Source organism: Mytilus trossulus, chromosome 3, assembly GCF_036588685.1.
Source record: "Mytilus trossulus isolate FHL-02 chromosome 3, PNRI_Mtr1.1.1.hap1, whole genome shotgun sequence".
Lineage (NCBI taxonomy): Eukaryota > Metazoa > Mollusca > Bivalvia > Mytilida > Mytilidae > Mytilus > Mytilus trossulus.
This window is the reverse complement of record NC_086375.1, coordinates 85,970,702-85,995,593: the sequence shown is the minus strand read 5'-3', so window position 1 is coordinate 85,995,593 and position 24,892 is coordinate 85,970,702. Positions and strand designations below refer to the sequence as shown.

Here is a 24,892-nt window from a genome sequence, read left to right as displayed (position 1 = left end):
TACTGTACACTAATCCAAAATGTTAAGTGACATTTTGAATTTTGTGATTTCAAAACTTGATAGGTGTACATAATATTTTTATTTGGTCTCATATCAATCTCTTACAGGGAATAAACTATAATGATGATGCAGTGCTCCAGCTAGAAATCAAAAGGGGCAGGGTGTCAGTGGAGGGCAGGGCACTTTTTATGATAGGAAAAGGCACTGCTCATTTCTTTTGTCTATGTTTCTGCGTGTATCACGAGTCCACATATTTCTTTTACTGTATATGTTGTAAATAAAGATGCATAAGTTGTTGTTTTGATCATTTATTCTATAAAATTTGCATTGGAAAAGTTATTCATACTACATGGCAATACACATTCATACTATTAACCAAAAGAGGCAAAATAAACTTACAATCCTCCCCACTCCCTCTCCATCCAAAACAACAACATATAAAAACTAAACATCTCATAGTTTAGCATAGATGTATGTGACAGAGTAGTTGTTTTTCAAAATTTTCACCTAGAGCTTGGCCCCTTGAAACCGTTATTCATTGTTTGAAGGAATTGATTTGCGATGGTAGATTAAATGCATACCATTTTGGTAGAATTATAGCTTAATATTAATCAAATAATTTATTGTACATATTTCATACTTGAGAATGTATAAAACATGGATTGCCAAACGTATGATTATCGACAATAAATTGCAATATATGTTTTTTGGAATGTTCAAAGACATTTAATATCCTTTATGTAACATTCTTATATAATATTGTATTCAATTGGTTATTTTTGCCTTTTTTTGATACTAGATAATATTGTAGGAGCACAAATTTGTGATAAGCTTTTTCAGGTGAAGTATCTCTAAAATTAATTTCTAACATGTTTGCGTCTGCTTGTCGCTCACAAGTTGAGATATGGACGTCGTTCCTGTGAATGCATAGTTTTGTTTTCATTACTTAAATTCTATCTTAAAGTCATGAAAGTCTTCATTAATACACTCTTCTATTGTGACCTGGAGGTAGAAAATTGTCGACCCAAGCTTAAAACACGTGTGACACATTCATCAAATTTATGACAAAAATACATTGTCTTAATCAAATTACCTAGTAATTTATTTAACACCTTTTGAAGTCTTATCAACAATAAGTGATTGTAATGCCATGATTAACCTGGGGGCAATCACCAGGTGTCATATATGTAATTTAACAGGTCAGGACCACTACCTTATATAGAAATGCATAAATTAGCATACTTATGTTCTCGCACATGTAATTGTTTATTTACATGTGACGCAATTTATTTTTACCTAGGTTTTTGACCAATCCACTAAATGAGTCACAATGCATGATGGACTACTACGTGTTTACAATCAACCAAGAACACGTGTTATTTACTGAAATACAACACATTTTTTCGTGCAATGCGGGATTCACAATTTCGCTTAGTTTTTCATTTTGTGTATCCTCATTTATAGTTCGTGATATAAAGTATTACTTCCATGCTCAGATTAACGAAGAGTTGTTTCTATGCGAAGAAAACAGGGTTTTTGAATTACCCGATATATAGCCATTAACATGTTTGATGATGGCACAGATATTTCATGTATTCGTCTACCAGACAGCAACGAAACAACAGCGAAAAACACAATTACCCATGAGAAAAACTTACTAGAATAGTGTAAGAATAAGCCGTCGATAACAGCCAGTGCTAATATTCACGAGTACAGCAATTTTCGTATAGATAATTAAGGGCAAATGTGTGATCCTTGAATTTTGTGTTCGTAAAAAAAGGCGAAGAAATATTTACATACATGGCAGTGTTAACAAAATCTATAAGTATTTATTTTTGTCAGCTGTTCACTTTGTTTTCAAGGTAGTGAAGTCAGCAACTGTAGTTTCAGTTTGTTCGTTTTTTAACAGGCTCGTACTTTAAAAAAAAATCATTACAGCTGATTTCTTATACCTGCAAAGGAAAACTTTGGTTGGCTTGCTTTGTTTGTATAGTTGTTTATACAAGCTTAAAAACTAAATAAATATTGACACCTTTAAACAATATATCATATATATATAGGCATAGTTTTAAAACTTGTAGATTTTATATTTTGTACAATATACAAACAAAGCAAGCAAGCTAACCAAAGTTTTGGTCTACATGCATTTGGAAATAAGCTGTAATAATGTTATCCATATGTATGTCGACAAAATGGAAAATTTTATATGTTTTGTGAAAATTGCAGAGTTGGACCTATGATAAAATAAAGAAGATGTGGTATGATTGCCAATGAGAACAGCTGTCCACAAGAGACCAAAATGACACAGAAATTAACATTTATAGATCACCGTACGGCCTTCAACAAAGGGCAAATACCATACCGCATAGTCAGCTATAAAAGGCCCCGATATGACAATGTAAAACAATTCAATTGCAAACGAGAAAACTAACGGCCTTAATTATATAACAAACAAAAAATTGAACGAAAAACAAATATGTAACACATAAACAAACGACAACCACTGAAATACAGGCTCCTATACAATATTTTTTTTTTGATGGGATAAATTTCTTCTCCTTTGATATATTTAATTGGGCCGTTTTTTTGTTTGTTGTTGTTTGGATTGTTTTACACAAGTTATTTTTTGGTCATTTATAGCTTACTTAATTTTTCAGCATTGAACCTATGACTGCTTATATACTGAATTATGTCTTTGTTGGAAAGATGTCTCATTTTGGCATTCATACCTTCATTTCTATATACAAAGCACGTTTTAGAAACAAACGGATATTATCAATGGATGAAACAATAAAAAATGAATTGAGCTACATACCGTACCCGCTCCAGGAGGGGGGGGGGGCGGGGTTCCGGGGGGATGGACCCCTTTTTTTGGACGTGGACCCTTTTTTTGGACGATCAGTGCATTTGAATGGGGACATGTAGTTGGAACCCCCCCCCCCCCTCTTTTTTTAAAATGGCTGGATCCGCCTCTGCCGCTTTCATAACACTTATTTTTAGCATACCGAATATTATAATGTTCTTACTTTTAGTTCAGGTCCTGATAAAAAATTACACATTCAGTACAGAAAGAAGTGTTTCAATGAAAGTTTTCGTGTTTTCTAGGCAGAAACGATTTTGGAATGACATTATACCGGTTTAAAAGAGCACAAATGATTTTCTTACTTGACAGTGGTCACTTCATTGGATAATTCACTGTTTCATGTCGTGAAATTAATGCAGGTTCAATTCATAACAATGCACAAAACCGGTTCAACTACTTTTGCAAGGCGAAAAAGAAAGTCGAATCGTGAAGCCAGTAAACAATATTTTTTTAATCTGAGCATGCAAATTGAGGATTACGTTATATATTTTACATTAGATATATTTGCAGAATAAAAACATTGAAAATAAGAGTCCCAGACAATATATTAGTTGACTGTTTTCCCACTAATTCCACGTGTTTTAATCAGTAGTTTACTCGTAGTAGCCCACAATGCATTGTAGTTCATTGAGTCGATTGTTCAGTTTTTCAAGGCCATATTGGCCTTGTGTTTTGGAAATTACTATGCAAATATATTCTGACGTCAGAAAATCTAGAGTTCTCGACCTGTTTAACTTCTGATAAGAAATCGATGAAATAAAAGGCAATTTTACCAAATCGGCATGAGGGTTTTTCTATTTTGGGCTAACGAGACCACATCAGATGTATGTCTCATTGACAGTTTGAGAGACATACCTTTCATTATCGCTATAACTGCGAGTACTCATACTCAGATCTTTTACTTGTGTTTTTTTGGTGTCTGGATGTATAAGTACCCGACCAAGTCCACTTGTATTTTTTGTCTATCTGATGAGTTAAGCCTTTTTATAGTTCGTTCTTATGTTGTATTGTTATACCACTGTCCCAGGTTAGGGGGAGGGTTGGGATCCCGCTAACATGTTTAACCCCGCCACATTATGTATGTATGTGCCTGTCACAAGTCAGGAGCCTGTAATTCAGTGGTTGTCGTTTGTTTATGTGTTACATATCTGTTTTTGCTTCATTTATTTACATAAATAAGGCCGTTAGTTTTCTCGTTTGAATTTTTTTACATTGTCTTATCGGGGCCTTTTATAGCTGACTATGCGGTATGGGCTTTGCTCATTGTTGAAGGCCGTACGGTGACCTATAGTTGTTAATGTTTGTGTCATTTTGGTCTTTTGTGGATAGTTGTCTCATTGGCAATCATACCACATCTTCCTTTTTTATATTGTACAAAATGTTCCCTTGATCTTACTGGTAGGTAGATTCCTTTCTCAGCACAGTTCTAGTGATATGAAACTAAGTGTGCACAATGATATTGACAACGTCATCAAAAGTAAAATAGTGATTGTTTTTCTAACTTTCGCCGTACCGGCTCAAGTGATTATCGATAAACTATAAGTATTCGATATACTTTAATTATCTTATAAGTATATATTAGTTGTCTGTTGGTCTTTTTTTTCTTGAGTCATTGGTTGTCAGTTTATTTTCGATCTATGAGTTTGACTGTCCCTCTGGTACCTTTCGCCAGATTTTTAGATTCATATTCAATGTATTACATATAAAGCCCTGCATCAAAAGTAGAAACAGAATGAAAAAAAGATGCACGGAGTTTTGGGATCATCTGAATAATTGATTGTCCTTCTATATATTTCATTTAAATCTTCAAATAGAAGCTTACAGGCGAACGATTTAAAAACAAATATCTCATTGTTGTTACGTATACAATTTTGATACATCATACACAAGAGTTTTTGTTTTATATGAATATTTGGATGTTTTAAATAAATTTAAAAAAAAGATATGCCAATGAGACCCCTCTCCAGAAGAGACTAAACGCCACAGAATTTAACAACTTTATGTCACTTTACAGCCTTCAAAAAAGTTCATCCCACAAAGTCTGCTGTAAAACGTCCCGCAATTAAAAATGTAAAACAAATCAAGCGAGAAGACTTACAGTTAGTTTCTGTTCAAAATAATAAACGAAAAACATAGCATCAAAAGATAACAACTTAATTAAAGGATGCTGATTTGGGACAGGCAAATACAAATTGATTGTTTAATGATACAAGCGATTGGGTCGACATATATCTAATTTCTTTTCTGTGCGAATGAAACTTTCTAAATTCATAACAAAGTACATTATTTGAAGAAAGGATAGTAAACTATTCAATGTAACATAATTTGAAAGTAAATTAAATCAAATTATTAACTGTGTTACATTTTTAAAGAAAATTAAAGCAATTTATTCACTGTAATATATTTATAAAGAAAATTAAAGCAAATCGTTTTCTATAATATATTTATAAATAAAATTAAGTAAAACGTTTTATAAACTAGTATCCTCCGTGGAACTAAAACATCTATGAACCTTTCATCAATAATGATTACCAACGGTGTTGATGTATTCGTAGGGGCCTCTTAGCAGAGTTGCTTGTATTGGTATAAAATTCAGATAATGATCGAAATGAGAAAAGATCATTTTTTTTCCAATTAACAGAAAAAACATAATAAAACTTACTATTATCTGATGATTGTTGTGTTGACAAATTATGAAATTTTTAATCCTAATGCGGCCAATTATGCAAAGGAACATATTTTTAAAAAAATAATTGATACAAGCTATACCTTACTGTAGTTTTAAATTAGATAGGCATTATATTCGTGCTTATTTTTGCCCTAGCGTTAGTGATTTTGCATTAATTATTTCGATTCCGATTAGGACAAGTAGGGCAATTTCTAATTCCGATTGTTATAAATGTAGCGTTTTTGTGTAGGCTCTTCCATGAACCCCCCTTTTTAGTTTGTAAACCAGCAAACGACTTGCCATGTGATTTTTCAGAGGAAGGAGTTTTGAACAGCCAACATAAACGGTTGTCGTATCTGGGTCAAATATGTCAATTTCCTGATGCAACATATTACAGTTATAACAAATGAGAAAGTAACAACATGTGCATCATTGAAGAGTTTGGTAGTGTTTTAAATTAATCAAATATATTAAATGCATGACAACTTGATCAAATTCACTATTCTGCAGTAGTCAGTATACGCATGTGCAAACACATTTATCCAATTTGGAGCATTGGTGTATTCACAAACCGAAAGAAGAACGTCATATTCGAATTTTGATTCAATTTAAAAGTAATGATTTATTTGATTTTGATATTTCTGTTTCATATACATGGATATAAGAAGATGTGGTGTGAGCACCAATGAGACAACTCTCCATCCAAATAACAATTTAAAAAGTAAACTATTATAGGTTAAAGTACGGCCTTCAACACGGAGCCTTGACTCACACCGAACAACAAGCTATAAAGGGCCCCAACATTACTAGTGTAAAACCATTCAAACGGGAAAACCAACGGGCTCATCTATATAAACAAAACGAGAAACGAGAAACACGTATATATTACATAAACAAACGACAACTACTGTGCATCAGATTCCTGACTTAGGACAGGTGCATACATTTGCAGCGGGATTAAACGTTTTAATGGATCCAAACCTTCTCCCTTTTTCTGAAACAACAGCATAACATCACAACATATAAAAACATACGATAAAATATCAATTGGCAGACTTAACTCAATCAAAAAACGTATGATTACACAATGAACGAATAAATTAGATCTGCGATATATGAATACAAATGCACAGTTAATTAAATATTAGAGACAAACATTCATGACCAAAAAGCTAACAAATTCAAACACAGGACATGCTTTACTAAATGTAGCAACAAAAGATACGAGTCTCGTAGTGCATTCCCTTTTTGAACGGAGATGTTTCCATCCTAACGTATTTACTCAGTTTATTGCCCTTTGGTGAAATATCATGTCTGCACTGGATTACACGAGGAAAAATGTTGTTATTTTCAAATTGTACATGACAATAACAGGAAATGTGCAACGAAAACAATGATAATTTCAAAAGAATAAACAGAAATGTGTACTAATACATATAAAGATAGGTAACATCTTGCGAGACACTATTTATTATATAACATACATAACTGATATTCTCTAAGCGCCAGCTCTATAATTATAGTGACTATCGAGCTAGTGAGATCACAAATTAGCGAGCTGTATTTTGAAGACATAATCCATCATGAAGTGTGAATTGTTCACCATCCTCGTCATCCTTGCAGTACTGGGTAAAATATAATTTCGTTTATTTGTTTATTTGTATTATGCGACTAACATCATATATGTCTTTACAAAGCAAAGAATCAACACAAAGCAAAGAATCACCTACAATGAAACAAATGTTCATCTTTTTATAAACGTTAAATTTAAAGAATTTATGGATTTTAGAATTATAATTTCAAGTGGGAATTTTATTATGAAGATTATAAATATGTGTTATTGTAATTAGCTCAACTGAAAAACACTTTGTTAAGTTTTGTTTCCTTGCCTTTTTCTAACAATTGTATACATGTATTTGATCCTGAAATCTACGATCCTTTTCGAAGAGTCAACCGAAGGTTCAATCGGATATTAGAATTTTTCCGAGATGTATTTAACAAATTGCAAACAAAATATTAAAGCAACATATATTAGATGGCATGATTCTCTGTGCGAAAGGATTGCTGTCTAAATGACTTCACACACATTTCGTATTATCAACTATTCTATTTGTGTTAATAGAACTATACATATAAAAACAGTGTAAATTGCTTTGAAACTTGCTTAAAATTGAAAGATTATTATTAAAAAGAGACTGTTTTATTAAAATATTGATTTAAGAAATCTATTTTTGCTTTATTTGTTATGCTTTCCTTGTTAATATTCTAATGTGATAGTGTTAACAGATTGTTTAAAATGATTGTATGGTTCACTCTTTATCATATCACACAGCGCAAAAAAGGTTTAAGGTGTCTGCTTGTTTGAAGATCACATTATTTCAGGTGATCTCAAAATACGAGATAAATCAGAAACGCTCCAACGCCAAAACTAAATAAAGACAAGGAAGAACATGTATAGAGCCTTAAATTCGTCAGAAGCGTTTAACCAACATCTTTGCATGAGAAATAAGTTTCTTTATGATTTCAACATATTTCAACGTTTACACAAAAGAGAAACAAAACCAAAACCTTATAATATGGTGAACAATCATGATTTGTAACAGATATACGGTCAAGGTAAAATAAGGTTTAACTATATAAACAGATAAACAATAAAAATCATTACAGTTAAGTCACTTGACTATAAAGCGTTTAAAGCGTAATTAAACAAAAGAAAACCTTACTTTTGCTAATTTTATCATTTGCTGTTAGTTTCCTGGACCTTTCATTAATGTATGCATTGTATTATTCTTTAGTGGTAGTTGCAGAATCCTATGGTAGAAGATACGGAGGAAGGAGTCGTATGTATTTAGCATTTAGACTTGAAGATCATGAACAAATTTGATATAATTTAATGCAAGGATATATTTTTTACATTTGAAATAAGTATCAAAAAGAGGTCGGATTGACGTGAATGGTCCATCAGTTTTCAACATGCCACACACAATTAAATAATCAAAACCCGATGTTTACATTCTTTTTCAAAATAACAAACATATGACAAATTTTAAGATTGAATTCGAACTTACCTATAACAATCTATTATACGTAAATATGCAGTGGTTTCTCCACTAACAATTGTTTTTGTTTTACCTATTGGGATTAATCTTATTTCGAGGATAGATATTTTCGTGACTCGTGAAACATTGCACTTTCGTGGACATTTCGTTTTCTTGTCTTGCCAACAGTTTATAAATATTCTCTGCTGTATGCAAATAATAAAAATACCGAACTCCAATGTAAATTCAAACTGCGGAAGTCCAGAATATCTTAGGAACTCAAACGTCATTAATTAACGGTACCAGTGAAAATCGACATTCAGCTTCTTTTCTTGATATTGGTCGTGCTTAACCCTTTTATTAACATTTTAAAGCATAAGTTAAAAAAACCATTTATGTAGTTAAAAAGATTCTCATATCATCCTTAGTAAAAATATTGTAGCATTTGTGATTATTCTTTTTGTTAGATTATGGAAGAAGACACGTATACAGATACAGTCATGGGCACTATGGAGGTAGACACAGATACATTCATGGGCACTATGGTGGGAGACACAGATACATTCATGGGTACCATGGACATAGGTACGGGTATGGACATAAACATGTGTATGCTCACGGATATGTTCACCGACCAAGTGTTATTCACAGCCATGTTCATGTTCACGGACATGTTCACAGTCATGCTCAAGGTATAAATCCATTATGCAGATAACATGTTGGACTTATATAATAATATAGCATTGTTATAAGTTACGAACGTTCATACATGAACAAATATTAGATTAAGAATAAAAAAGAAGGTGCAATTGAATATAATAAAAATTTCTGAAAGAAAAACGATCAAATTTGGTCTGATTAAATTGTTAAAATAAGTTAGTTAAAATGCGTGTTACATGAGCCACTCAGGTAACACATTCGCAGATACATTCATTTAATTCAAAAAGATAGGTGGAAGATTTTAAACGGGTATGCAAACTCATTAGTCGAAAATAAGCTGACTACAATGTGGCAAAAAATCTAAGGAAATGACCAGTAAACACTACAACCTATACAATACAACGCAAATACTGCAGACCATATAATAAAACAGGTTAAATCACAGAGAGTACAACATCCTGATTTGTAGGAGCAGCAGGTATTTGAGCATAATACTAGCTTGGATTAATCTTATTACAGTTGAGCTTGTGGTCTTAAATCTCTATTTGATGACAGTGATTTGACTATTAACCGTATTACCTTTATTCTGTCACAATGAAATGTTAAAAGAAAGAAATGACTACACAATAATATCTTTAAAGTCATAAGACAACAAATGTATGTCTCTGGTGAGTTAAGACACAATAGGTTGTTTTTTGTTTAGCCACACACTATTATAAACTTTTGTAAAATTATACCATTTTATTACTAAAACTGATTACTTTCTCATAGTAGTATTAAAAGCAATTGTCTTTTTTTTCAGTACACCACAATATACAGATCTTGGCAAACCTAAACAAGCATCTCCATCATCACGTTCAAGAGCACAAAAAAATTGCTTTACAACATATCAAAACCATTGCACAGACGGCTGAACATCATGTCAACAGCATTGAAGATGCGGCAAACAGTCACGTTGAGAAAGTAAAGGAGGAAGCCGATAAACATATCTATGATATAAACAAGGCCTCCGCGGAACACCTGCAACAACTAAAAGCAGCAGCAGATGCACAGATTAAAAGACTAACTGAGCTCGCAAAACAACATTTATTCACTGCAGAGAAGCAACACCAGCAACATTCCAGTCAACGTGAAGACCAACATAACCGTCACATGAGTGATAAGGAAGCAATTAATAAACGACATGAAGAGGCAATGCTGTTGATACATAAACAACTACTACACCCAAAACTTAGCTATTTTAAGAAAAATAAATAGATGTAAAAGTTTTCAAAGTTGTTGATTTTTGTTTCACTCTTGTGTCTTATCTTTTTATTTTTTATTTTTCATATGGTTCGTTACGTCGGTTCAAATATTTGGCCTTGTGCGTTACCGATGAATATATTGTATAATATTGATTTCATTTAAAATCTAAATTTGATTTATATATTTTACCTTATAGTGTAACACTTACTGACAGCTAGTTCAAATAGTTATCAAAAGTACCAGGATTATAATTTTATACGCCAGACGCGCGTTTCGTCTACATAAGACTCATCAGTGACGCTCAGATCAAAATAGTTAAAAAGCCAAACAAATACAAAGTTGAAGAGCATTGAGGACCCAAAATTCCAAAAAGTTGTGCCAAATACGGCTAAGGTAATCTACTCCTGGGGTAAGAAAATCCTTAGTTTTTCGAATAATTCAAAGTTTAGTAAACAGAAAATTTATAAAAATGACCATATAATTGATATTCAAAGCCACTAATACCTAATAACAAATCATGCACCTAAGACTAAGTTATCAATCAGTTAAAATGCATTTAGACTAAGTAATCAATCAGTTAACACCTAACTAACATCTGCAATTTAAATTAATCGAGGGTATCCCCAGCCCAGTAGTCAGCACTTCTGTACTGAAATGCATTATCATTGATATGCCATATGGTCATATTCATAAATTAATTTCTTTACAAAACTTTGGAATTTTTCAAATGCTGATGCTTTTCTGCCTCAGAAATATATATTCCATTCACTGTATTTGGAAAAACTTTTAGAAATTTCGGTCCTCAATGCTCTTCAACTCCGTACTGTATTTGGCCTATTTAACTTTTTTGGATTCGAGCGTCACTGATGAGTCTTTTGTAGACGAAACGCGCGTCTGAAGTAAATGCATAATTTAATCCTGGTATCTATGATGAGTTCATTTAATGATTGATAAATAAACAAATATAAGTAGGACCGATGTCACAAATACATTCAAAAAGTATATATCCATCCCAATTTACGTATGGTCAACATTAATATAGAATAAAAGGTAGTTGAGGTTTTGATACTGACTATATCATGTGGAATATCTAGACGAGCCGTAAGGGCGAGTTAAGATATTGCACATGATATAGTCAGTATCAAAAACGAAACTACCTATTATTCTGTTTATCGGTAATTATGACGTCACGCAATGTATTGCCTAATATTTTCAGTGATACAGCCAGTACGTTGATACTCGAAAATATCAGGCAGTAAGATCAAAGGGAAAATATACGAATTACCGATACAATGATTTCTTACATGACATACCGATATAATCAAAATAGTTGTCTGCTATCATATTCGAAAGTTTAATATATACGTACGAATCGTCATCGGAAAAATACACATGTCTTCATCTAGTGCTATTATATCAATGTCATGCTTGCTTATCATACCCACTTACTTTTCGGTGTGAGCCAATGCTTCGTGCTCAAAAGTCCGCATATTTGATCTATATGTAATGATTTACTTGAACAAATTGTGACTTGGATTGAGAGTTGTCTCAAGGGCACACACACACATCTTCTTATATCCATGTATTCACGTCACAACTTATATAACAAAAGAATATGTAATATGTTTGCCAAGAGACCAAATGACACAGAAATTAACGACTTTATGTTACTGTGCGGCCTTCAACAATGAACAAAGTCCATACCACATAAACAGCTATAAAAAAACCCGAAATGACAAATGTAAAATGCTGAAAACGAAAAAACTTAAGGCCAAATTCATGTACGAAAAATAAACGAAAACCAAATATGTAGCACATCAACAAACGACAACCATTGAATAACACTCTCCTGACTTGGGACAGGAATATCATATGGGATTGGGTGGGGATTAGTTAAACATGTAAACGGGCTCCAAAACCCCCTTAACCATGAACAGTTGTGTGACAGTATAATAAAAGGACTATTAAAATCAGTTGAGAGAGACGTTTGTAGTCATTGTAGCCTTTTCTAATCGTTGTCCAATATCAATAGATAATACATAACTGCACGATTACATGTATAAGACATTGCTTTGTTTTGAAACTTCAAAACACGAAATGAAAGATGAATTTGGGTCTGTTTTCTACATTTGAAAATGTCTGTACCAAGTCAGGAAGATGACAGTTCTTGTCCATTCGTTTTTGAATCGTTTTGTTATTTGATTTTGCCACGTGATTATGGAATTTCCGAATTGATTTTCCTCTAAGTTCAGTATTTTTGTGATTTTACTTCTATGGTAATTATAATAATTTACTTTTAACAGTATCAGTTAAACAGTTATACAAACTTTCTACAGAGATTTTTCAACCCTAAGTAGGTAACTTGCATATAAAGAATTTAGACCAATCGGTCCATGTTGCCATACTACATTCAAATTTATATTTAGATAAAAATGAAAATAAAAAGACTAACATCGATAAATGACAATACGACAACCACCGACATCTTATTACATACCAATTTTGATCTAAAACTGTCTAGGACATAATACGACATGTCTGCCAAAAATGTTTCGATGTTTGAATCTTTGCTTATCCCCCCCCTCTCTCTCTCCCTCCCCAAATCTGATTTGGGACAGGCACATACATACAGAATGACTTGTTTTTATGATACAATCAATTGGGTCGACATATATCAACTATGTACAGTGCAACACATGAAATTCGTCCGAATTTAAAACATTTCTAATCTATCTACATGGCGAAATAAGAGGCAAGTCAAAATGTAGGTTTGGTTTGCTCGCATTAACTTATTTTCTATGCGATACAACATTTAATTATGATAATAAGACATTACAAATATATCAAAGCAAATACACATCTTGCTATTTTAAACTAAATCATTATGAATAAATAAAAAAATACTATGCAGAACGTGTTGTTGCTTTCAAGTTACTGTGACCACCTCGATATAAATTATCCAAGTATCGGACTTATATACTCCACCCGTATTCCCGCCTATGAAATGCTCGTGCAGTACTCACTAAAGATTTATATATATATATTATCCAACCAGTTCTTCAAACTTGTTTTACAAACTTGTTCTACAAACCACAGTTAATAAAGATAGAAATAGATAAGGGAAAAACCCAAATATTACGGAATAAAAATAAGTTTCTTGCATATAATGGTTTTTGGAAAACTGAGAGCAAATTATTTGCAAAAAAATAATTATTTAAAAACATTCAGTAAACATTTGCATATGCTAGACATACTTCATGGAACTGAACATCCATTAAAATTTCGGCAATAGTATTTATCATCAATTTGGATGTATTCGTTTGGACCCCTTCGTAGATTTGCTTGTATGTGTATAACTTACAGTTACTGATCGAAGTCAGTAGAGATACGTCTTTATTTCACTAAATAGCAAAATAAAACTTGATGATAGTTTTTATAAAAAAAAACGATGAAATTTCTGATCATACGTTACAAGCGGGGTAGTATGTTTGACACGGGTTGGCGGTTTTGAAGTGGTAAAAAAACGATAAAAATAAGATCCAGTAACCAAATGTTCTTAATAAAGAAGTGTCTTCGTCTTCAGGTTTCTTAAACTGTATTGTCATTTTTAGCTCACCTGGCCTAAAAGGCCATGTGAGCTTTTCTCATCACTTGGCGTCCGTCGTCGTCGTCGTCGTCGTCTGTCGTCGTTAACAATTTTTCAAACATCTTCTCCTCTGAAACTACTGAATGGATTTGGATGAAACTTAGCATGATTGTTCCTTAGATTATCCTGCACAAAGTGTGTGCTTCTGAATATTTGCTAACTTTAAAAAATCTTCTCCTCTGAAACTATTGAATGGATTTGGATGAAACTTAGCATGATTGTTCCTTAGATTATCCTGCACGAAGTGTGTGCTTCGATTTTTGATCCGTCAAAAAACATGGCAGCCGTTACTTAAAATAGAACATAGAGGTTAAATGCAGTTTTTGGCTTATATCTCAAAAACGAAAGCATTTAGAGCAAATCTAAACGAAGTAAAAATGTTCATTAGGTCAATATCTATCAGCCCTGAAAGTTTCAGATCAATCAAACAACCCATTGTTGGGTTGCTGCCACTTAATTGGTAATTTTGAGGAAATTTTGCAGTTTTTGGTCATTATCTTGAATACTATTATAGATAAAGATAAACTGTAAACAGAAAAATGATCAGCAAAGTAAGATCTACAAATAAGTTATTATGACTAAAAATGTCAATTTATCCCTTAAGGGGTTATTGTCCTTTAATTACAATTTTTCACAATTTGTTCATCATATTTGCCAACTTTCAAAAATCTTCTCCTCTAAAACTACTCTACCAAATTCAACCAAACTTCAACTGAATGATCAGTAGGGTGTTTAAAATAAAGTTTGTGCTTTATTTTTTATTTCGTCAAAAAACATGGCCGTCATGGCTAAAAATAAAACACAGGGTAAAATGCAGTTTTTGGCTTACATCTCGAACACTCCAGCTTTTAGAGAAAATAAGAAAATAAAGTTAAAGTATGAATTAGGTCAAGGTCTACCTGTCCTGAAATTTTCAGCCGAATTGGGTAACTGGTTTTTCAGGTATAATGCCCCTAAATTGAGGATTTTAAAGAAATTTGCAGTTTTTGGTTATTATCTTGAATATTATTATAGATACAGATAAACTGTTACAAGCAAAAATGTTAAGCAAAGTAAGATCTACAAATAAGTCAATTGGACCAAAATTGTCAATTGACCCCTTAAGGAGTTATTGCCCTTTAAAGACTTTTTTCACAATTTGTTCATCATATTTTCTTTCTTTAAAAAATCTTCTCCTTTGAAACTGCTGTATCAATTTCAGCGAAACTTAGGCTAAATGAGTTTCAGAGTATCTAGTATAAATTTTATATTTCATTTCCTTGTATGTCAAGAAACATAGCTCCTATGGCTAAAATAGAACATAGGAGAAAATGAGTTTTTTTTTACTTTTGAAGAAAATAGGACGATTCAAAGAACATTTAAATAAATTGAAAAGCCAAAATAATCATTGATGAGAGATTTAACCAAACAAATTAAGGTGAGCGATTCAGGCTCTCGAGAGCCTCTTGTTTTGTATAGATGTTGGTGAGTATTTCTGTGAAGCGAGTAATCGTCGTGCATTTCCTTTTCAACGGAGATGTTTCTTTCTTAACGTGTTTACTCATTTTATTGTCCTTTGTTGAAATTTCATGTTGACAATGGATTACACGAAAAAGAAAATGATTATCTTCAAATTATACATGACAATAACAGGAAATGTTCAAAGAAAACAATGATTATTTCTAAAGAATATACATGAATTTTGTACTATTGCATAAGAAGAAGAGTAACATCTTGCGAGACACTATTTGTTATATAACATACAGAAGTGGTATTCTCTAAAAGCCAGCTCTATAGTAATAGGGACTATCGAAGTAGTGCGAGCTGTATTTTGAAATCTAACTCCATCATGAAGTTTGGATTGTTAACCATCCTTGTCATATTTGCAGTACTAGGTAAATAATTTCGTTCATTTGTGCAATTGTTTTATATTAGTATATATAACATCGTATTTACAAAGCATGAAAACAACTACGTTGAAACAAATGTGAATCTATTAATAGACGTTGAATTGAAAAAAATATTTAATTTCAGAATTGTAATATTTAAGTGTGAATTTTATAAGGAGGATTATTATTTTTCCGAAAAACATTATGGCGTATATATAAAAGTTAGTCCTGGTATCAATGATGAGTTTATTTACAACCACTGGGTCTATGCCACTGCTGGTGGAGATTTATTTCCCCGAGGGTATCATCAGCCCAGTAGTCAGCACTTTTTTGTGCTGACATGAATTATCATTGATATGGTTACATTTATAAATTACCTGTTTACAAAAGTTTTAATTTTTGAAAAACTAAGGCTTTTCTTCCTCATGCATAGATTTCCTTAATGCCCGCGTCACACTGTCCCGATTTTTACGGCGATGGCAACACGATTATTGAAATTTTCACAATCGGGACTGATCGTATCCAGATCGGGTTATTCGAAGTGCCATCTTTAACCATCGTAGAACCATCGGACACTTTTTCTAGCCTTCGGGGACAACTTCGGGAAGGGTTCTAAATTTTTTAACCTGTTAGAAAATCCCCGAAGGTGCGTCCGATGTTGAGGGTTCGTATTGTGTTCGTATCACTATCCTCACCATCGTAATATCACCGGGAATGCATCTTTGAACATCGTATTGCATTCGTGTTTCCATCGTTTCCTTCGGGCAGTTTTGACATTACGATGTCTACACGAATGAATCACGAAGCTACCCGAAGGTCTTACGATGGCAACACAACTTCATGAAGACCTCGTAATCCCGTCGTGTTGCCATCGAATAAAAGTACGAATACGACAAGATGGAACTACGACGGCAATAAATCCAGCTAAATGTAAGTTAATTTTAGCACTAAAATACATTTAAAGTGCCATGCGCGATATGCACTGGTCAGTCTAATACGACAGTTAAGAAAGACGTTCACAAAACATGGAGCTCATATCATATGATTCTATGAGAACAAGAAAGGCGACAGCGTTGTTTCTGATAATTCAAATGGAACAAGAGCAGCTATTACAGGCTCTGGATTTACTTTTACATGTAAAATATTATTTTTTGTCAATTTTTAATATCAAATAACATAATGAAAATAATAAACGCGCCTCGTACACCAACACTGCAGGTACACGTATATAGGGAAACCAACTTTTCCTTCATTATTCTTATTTTTTATGTATCGTCTGAGTTGTTCTCATACAAATGTTTACTCCATTTTGTTTTCTATCTATCAAATTTTGCCGCATTTGTTGCTTTCCCCACATCCTTCCTTTTGACTATATTATTATGACACTCTCCTGGAAAGAGCTCTTTTTGAATAAAAGGGATCAACGAACCCATTGCATTACCTTTAAGATAGATCAGTAAACACGAGCATAATTATGGGTGATTATTCAGACAAGTGAACACATTTTACAATTCAAACAAGGCAATGCCGAGCGTGGCAACCCCTCGTATGTAACATATTTGGGACAAATATGGACACTATATTTGTAAAAATGGTAAATTGAATATGCATATTTGATACATAAACTATATATTTTTTTAAAAATCAACCAAAACATTCAGTAACTGGAAATACCATTAATATTGTCTTTAGTACCAGCAGGTAAAGAAATGAGCATCCAATTTCTTGTGTATTATGCTATTTCAAGGAGAAAAAACAAGTCCATCTGCATGACCTTGACCTTTGGCCTTTGACGGTAAAAATGTCAGATCATTACAAGGAGGAACAATATACCAAATGTGGTTAAAATCTTTTGAAGCATATTGGTTTTAGAGTGTCCTCAAGGGTGGTATTGCCTTGTATTACAACTGCCACTGTGACCTTGACCTTTGAACTTTAAAGTCAATAGCGCTTAAGATATATTTCTTAACGAGTAACACCATACCAAGTTTTAAGCATTTTGGTTCTAGAGTGTCCATAACAATTTTATCTACACGCAACTTACATGTAGTAGCCGAAGGGATAATAAACTATCTTTTATAAGAATTAGACAAAAAGATCGATTTCCCGCCATGCATGGTCTTGTACTTTCCTGCCTGACTCATACCCCTCCCTTTTCCTCTTCCTCTCCCCCTCCTTGATTTTGGTGACATTGTATTCAGAGACTCAGAGTCAAGTTTTACCCTTCAAGCAAGGTCTTCCGTCTTATGATTAAACCAGCAATGAAATGTACAATATGATGTATATTTAATATTGATCAAACATTTTACAACGCGTGATGCCTTCGGCATATAATTTAAATGCATCGTAAGCTGTACACGACGTCTTTTAGAAATCGTATGGCCATCGCGCCATCATCGTAATACATCGTGTAGCCTTCGTAATCTATTGTGTAGCCTTCGTGATACATCGTGTAGGCTTCAGCTGAGATATGAAGCTTAAATACCCGTCTTCGGTTAACCTTCGTATGTCCATCTTTTGCTATCGTATATAACTTCGGCATCATCGTATAAACTTCGTTATTCATCGTACTTGCTTCGGTAACGTTTTTGGTATTTAACGAGATCGGGACCAACTTCGTACGATCATACAATTTTCGCATTCGGGTGTCAATCGTATATAAAAATCGGGACAGTGTGACGCGGGCATAACTGTATTTGGCAAAACTTTTAGGAATTTTGGTTCTCAATACTCTTCAACTTCGTACTTTATTTGGCCTTTCTTTGATTCGAACGTCACTGATGAGTCTTTTGTAGACGAAACGCGCGTCTGTCGTATACATAAAATTTAGTCCTGGTATCTATGATAAGTTTATTTATCATTTTTTATTAGTTACCTTACCTTTTATTTATGTTTGCATTACTTCAGTTGTAGCTGCAGAGTCCTATGGTAGAAGGCACGGAGGTAAGAACCGTATCTCTTTAACATTTGGACTTGTAGTTCATGAACAATTTGTTTAGTCTTCGATATAATTTAAATCAAAGATATATATGTGCAAATGAGATAACTATCAATAAAAGACATATTTGACGTGAATGCTCTGTTGGTTTATGTACTAGTATGCATATTCTTACTTTAATGCAGACAATAAATACACCGAACGCCAAAGCTTGAACACCGGTATCAGATTAAGCAACATAATCATCTAACACATTCATTTTTTCTATAATTGTTATTCATTTCATGTTGTGTTAAATTTTCTCTTTTAAGTAATGCATTGTTTATTCAAACCACTTTGCATACTTAGCATAATGATTGTAATATTTATACTAGCAATATTGAAGTAGAAAAATGCATAGCGTGTATGTTCACACAATTCTTTTTTTCAGGCTATAGACATGTGACAATTTATAGAGGGAGACACGTATACAGACACAGTCATGGGCACTATGGAGGTAGACACAGATACATTCATAGGTATTATGGACATAGGTACAGGTATGGACATAAGCATGTTTATGCCCACGGATATGTTCACCGACCAAGTGTTATTCACAGTCATGTTCATGGACATGTTTACAGTCATGCTCAAGGTATAAATCTTAAGAATATAGACTTGTACATGTTTTCGTGAAATCATTCAGTAAAAGATTTGGACGGACTTATAATAATATAGAATTATTGTAAGTTGCGAACATTCATACATGTACAAATATTTTTATCATAAGTAAGATTTAGAATAAAAAGAAAAGATGCGGTTGAATATGATAAAAATTTCTGAAAGGAAAAAGCTTAGATTTGGTCCGATTTAATTAATACCAAAAAAAAACAGGTTCTCCGGATGTGTAAAAGATTCTGCTCTGTATGTATCATCTACGTACACATTAAAGGATACAGATATTCCATAACGGTCAATGAACTAGTAATACCATCCGTAAATGTTTTAAGAGATAACTTAAGCACTTGGAACTCTAGGTTCAGTAACTTTCTAATCAAAAATTTTCAGATTATTATGATAGGAAACGCAAATAATTATCAGTAGGTATTGAAGCATGAACCATGTATTAGCTTTACATACAATTGTTACACTTGGGCCTGTGGTCTTTAACTTTCATTTGCGGACAATCTTGTGTTACGAGCACAACATTTAAAAGTCCTAAAAGTATAGAGTGGCACGGGCATACCGCATTGACTTAGAAATATAAACATCATGTGATTTTACAGTGAATATGTAACTGCTGGGAAATGTGGAAATTGAAGATTTGGAAGTTAAAATCATTGACTAATTTGTAGCCATCCATCTATGTCATTATCGATGGCAAATCCGGTTTTAAAGCATACATTCTTGTTTCTGATAAAACTGACATGCAAGAACTCACTAATAGGTTTGTTATTGTTTTTGCTATACACTATTGAAAATATATAATATTTTATCATTAATACCAATTCCTTTTCGGATAACAGTATAAAAACACTTACATTTTTTTGCAGTACACCACAATATACAGGTCTTGGCAAAACTAAACAAGTATCTCCCTCACAATGTTCAAGAGCACAAAAAGATTGCTTTACAACATATTAAAACCATTGCACAGACGGCCGAACATCATGTCAACAGCATTGAAGATGCGGCAAACAGTCACGTTGAGAAAGTAAAGGAGGAAGCTGATAAACATATCTATGATATAAACAAGGCCTCCGCGGAACACCTGCAACAACTAAAAGCAGCAGCAGATGCACAGATTAAAAGACTTACCGAGCTCGCAAAACAGCATCTATACACTGCAGAGAAGCAACACCAGCATCATTCCAGTCAACGTGAAGACCAACATAACCGTCACATGAGTGATCAGGACGCAATTAATAAACGCCATGAAGATGCGATGCAGTCGATAAATAATCATCAACTACACCCAAAACTCAGCGATTTGATAAATAAAATCAACATAGCAAATCATAACGCACGAACTTAACAAAAATAAACAAATGTCTTTGTTTTCAAAGTTGTTGTTGTTGTGTCATTCTTGTGTCTTATCTCTTAAACATTTTCACGTGGTTTATTATATGAGTTCAAATATTTGGCTTTGAAGATGTATCTAGAAAAGCAGATGCATACTATAAAAAAGTATTATCTTTATCTTTCCTGTGTATAATACTGATTTGACATTTTCAAATCGAAATTTGATGCATACATTTATAAATTATCGTTGATCATCTCAACGCTAGAATCGGTACGGAAGGAATCGGAGCTGGGATGTTGAATTGATAATCTGTTCATCGTTATTTTACCTTTGACGACGATGACAATTTCATGTCAATATCATTAGCAACGCCACGTTCCTCCTTAGTTTCTAGCGATAATTTTCCATCTCGAGCGAGTAGCATAATATGAAAAATAATCACAAAAAAAGATCAAAGGAAAAATGCACAAAATAGCGATAATCTACTTTATAGTACAATACTTAATGAATAATACAATAAAATCAAAAGCTCAAACACATCAATGGAATAAAAAAACAACTGTTATGTTCCTGCCCTGGTACCGGTATCTCTGTATGCAGAAAATGTTGTATGTAACCTAGTTTTAAAGCTAGCTAACCCTCGCAGTTATTTGTCAATTGCATGAAATTCTTTTAGATTTACAACTATGTAAAGCATTGTGAAGCAAAACAAACCGATGCAAGGTCAATAATTGGGGAACAGCAGTCAACATTGTTTTATTATGTTTTAAAATAAATTATTATGTTTATTTTTTTTTACGCAAGATGTTAAAAAATAACTATTTAGAAAATAAAAGAATTTTTTCTTACATAAATATAAATGCAAAAACTACACTAATCTGAGTCGTAAACTAAAACAGGAATTTTGCAATATTCGAAATCAGTTCGATAAACTAAATAGAAATACTAAACGTAACTTTCAATTAAAGGAGCAGGATAATTTGTCTAAACTGTTTCAAAGTAATAACACTCGGGACTTTTGGAAATACATTGGTAATATTGGTATTGCGAATGAACGTCGCCAAAACATTCCATTCAAAGTAAAAACAGATTAAGGCTTTAGTAGTGATGTTAATGTTGTCCTGGACAAATGGAAAACAGATTATGAAAAACAATTAAATTGTGGTGATAATGGCCACTTTGAATACAATCATTTAGACTGGGTAAAGGGAAACAATCATGTTTTCCCGACTAGGAACTGAGACACTTTGAACTGCCCTGTTACGAGACAAGATGTCATTGGCGCTGTAAATAGGACTAAATTGAATAAAGCAGTCGGTTTTGATTATATTCCTGCTGAAAGTTGACGCAATAGCATATGTATAGACCTGTTATTTAAACTTATTTCATTCTGCTTTCAAAATGGTAAAGTGCCTGATTTATGGTTGAATGGAATTTTAAATCCAATTCCAAAAAATGATAGTGGTTGTAAATTTGATCCTATGTCATATAGAGGTATAACTATTTTATCTATCCCATGTAAAATATTTGCTGACATTTTGAATAAGCGTTTGAAAAAATGGCATTATGAAAATGAAATTTTATGTGATGAACAGAACGGTTTTCGAAAAGGTAGAAACTGTACAGATCATGTTTATGTATTATATAATATTGTCAAAAGTAGAAAAAATGCAAAAAGGATACATTTGTATTTTTTGTTGACGCAAAGAAAGCATTTGATACCGTTGATAGAGACTGTCTACAATTTAAATTGATAAAAATTGGTATTAGCGGTATATTTTTAAATTGTATTACTTCTTTATACAGTAATGTCAATTGTGCAGTCAGAGTAAATAACTTTATGACATCCTTTTTTAGCTCACCTGGCATAGCCATGTGAGCTTATGCCATCACTTGGCGTCCGTCGTCGTCCGTCGTCCGTCGTCGTCGTAAACTATTTCAAGAATCTTCTTCTCTGAAACTACTAGGCCAAATACTCTCAAACTGTAACTGAATGTTCCTTAGGGTATCTAGTTTATAAATTGTATCCGAAGTTTTGATCTATCAACAAACATGGCTGCCATTGCTAAAAATAGAACATAGGGGTCAAATGCAGTTTTTGGCTTATATCTAAAAAATGAAAGCATTTAGAGCAAATCTGACATGGGGTAAAAATGTTCATTAGGTCAAGATCTATCAGCCCTGAAATTTTCAGATGAATCAAACAAACCATTGTTGGGTTGCTGCCACTTAATTGGTAATTTTAAGGAAATTTTGCAGTTTTTGGTCATTATCTTGAATATTATTATAGATAAAGATAAACTGTAAACAGCAAAAATGATCAGCAAAATAAGATCTACAAATAAGTAAATATTACCAAAATTGTCAATTGACCCCTTAAGGGGTTATTGTCATTTAATGACAATTTTTCACAATTTGTTCATCATATTTGCTAACTTTAAAAAATCTTCTTCTTTAAAACTACTCAACCAAATTCAACCAAACTTCAACTGAATGATCAGTAGGGTGTATAAAATAAAGTTTTATTTTCTATTTCGTAAAAAAAACATGGCCGTCATGGCTAAAAATAGAACACAGGTTAAAATGCAGTTTTTGGCTTATATCTCAAAAACTCCAGCATTTAGATCAAATAAGACAAGATGTTAAAGTATTTATTAGGTCAAGGTCTACCTGTCCTGAAATTTTCAGCTGCATCGGGTAACTGGTTTTGCAGGTATAATGCCCCTGAATTGATGATTTTAAAGAAATTTTGCAGTTTTTGGTTATTATCTTGAATATTATTATAGATACAGATAAACTGTTTATGGCAAAAATGTTAAGCAAAGTAAGATCTACAAATAAGTCAATTTGACCAAAATTGTCAATTGAACCCTTAAGGAGTTATTGCCCTTTAAAGACTTTTTTCACAATTTGTTCATCATGTTGACTTACTTTAAAAAATCTTTTCTCCTTTGAAACTGCTGTATCAATTTCAGCCAAACTTAGGCTAAATGAGCTTGAGAGTATCTAGTATAAATTTTATATTTTATTTCCTTGTATGTCAAGAAACATAGCTCCTATGGCTTAACTAGAACATAGGAGAAAAGGATTTTTTTTTTGCTTTTGAAGAAAATAGGATGAATCAAAGATCATTTAAATAAATTGAAAAGCCAAAATAATCATTGATGAGAGATTTAACCAAAAAAAATTCAGGTGAGCGATTCAGGCTCTTGAGAGCCTCTTGTTCCTGTTGCTCTTGGTGTAAAAAAAGGCGGTGTTTTATCGCCGACTTTATTTTCTATCTATGTAAATAATTTAGTCTCAGATATTAAAGAAGCACATTGTGTTATTCAAATAGATTACATAATGGTCTCAATGTTATTATATGCTGATGATATTGCATTGATTGCACCTGATGCAGAGAAACTGCAAAAGCAGTTGGACATTTTAAATAAGTGGTGTGAAAAGTGGAGATTAACTCTAAATAAAAACAAAACCAAAATTGTTCATTTTAGAAATAAATCTAAGAATTAATTTGCAGTTGAAATATGGTGAACTTTGTCTTGAATATGCAGCTTGTTATAAATGTCTTGGTGTACTTTTGAATGAATTTTCAGATTATTCTATAATTGCCAAAGAATTGTATAAATCAGCTAAGAGAGCTTTTGCTGTTATTAAAGCCAAATTTTGTAAAACTGGTGGTATGAATTTTGATGTATTTACTAAATTATATGACACTTTAGTCAAACCCATTTTTACATATGCTTCCGGTATATGGGGCATCAATATACATAATTGTATAAATAATTTGCAAAACAATGCTTGTAAATTTTTCTTAGGCTTAAGTAAAAGAAGCGGCAAAAGAGGGACGAAAGATACCAAAGGGACAGTCAAACTCGTAAATCTAAAACAAACTGACAACGCCATGGCTAAAAATGAAAAAGACAAACAGAAAAACAATAGTACACATGACACAACATAGAAA

General features: G+C 32.7%; 2 protein-coding genes across 2 annotated transcripts; both read left to right on the top strand.

The window, feature by feature from the left end:
* The first annotated feature begins 7,021 nt into the window (after window positions 1-7,021).
* LOC134709803 (histidine-rich glycoprotein-like) lies at window positions 7,022-10,497 on the top strand. Its single transcript, XM_063569944.1, has 4 exons — window positions 7,022-7,160; window positions 8,327-8,371; window positions 9,037-9,261; window positions 10,032-10,497. The coding sequence occupies exons 1-4, from the start codon at window positions 7,115-7,117 to the stop codon at window positions 10,484-10,486; spliced, it is 771 nt and encodes a 256-aa protein (XP_063426014.1). The 5' UTR covers window positions 7,022-7,114; the 3' UTR covers window positions 10,487-10,497.
* A 5,451-nt stretch (window positions 10,498-15,948) lies between these two features.
* LOC134711103 (histidine-rich glycoprotein-like) lies at window positions 15,949-20,940 on the top strand. Its single transcript, XM_063571548.1, has 4 exons — window positions 15,949-15,994; window positions 18,896-18,931; window positions 19,357-19,560; window positions 20,459-20,940. The coding sequence occupies exons 1-4, from the start codon at window positions 15,949-15,951 to the stop codon at window positions 20,938-20,940; spliced, it is 768 nt and encodes a 255-aa protein (XP_063427618.1).
* Window positions 20,941-24,892: the final 3,952 nt, after the last annotated feature.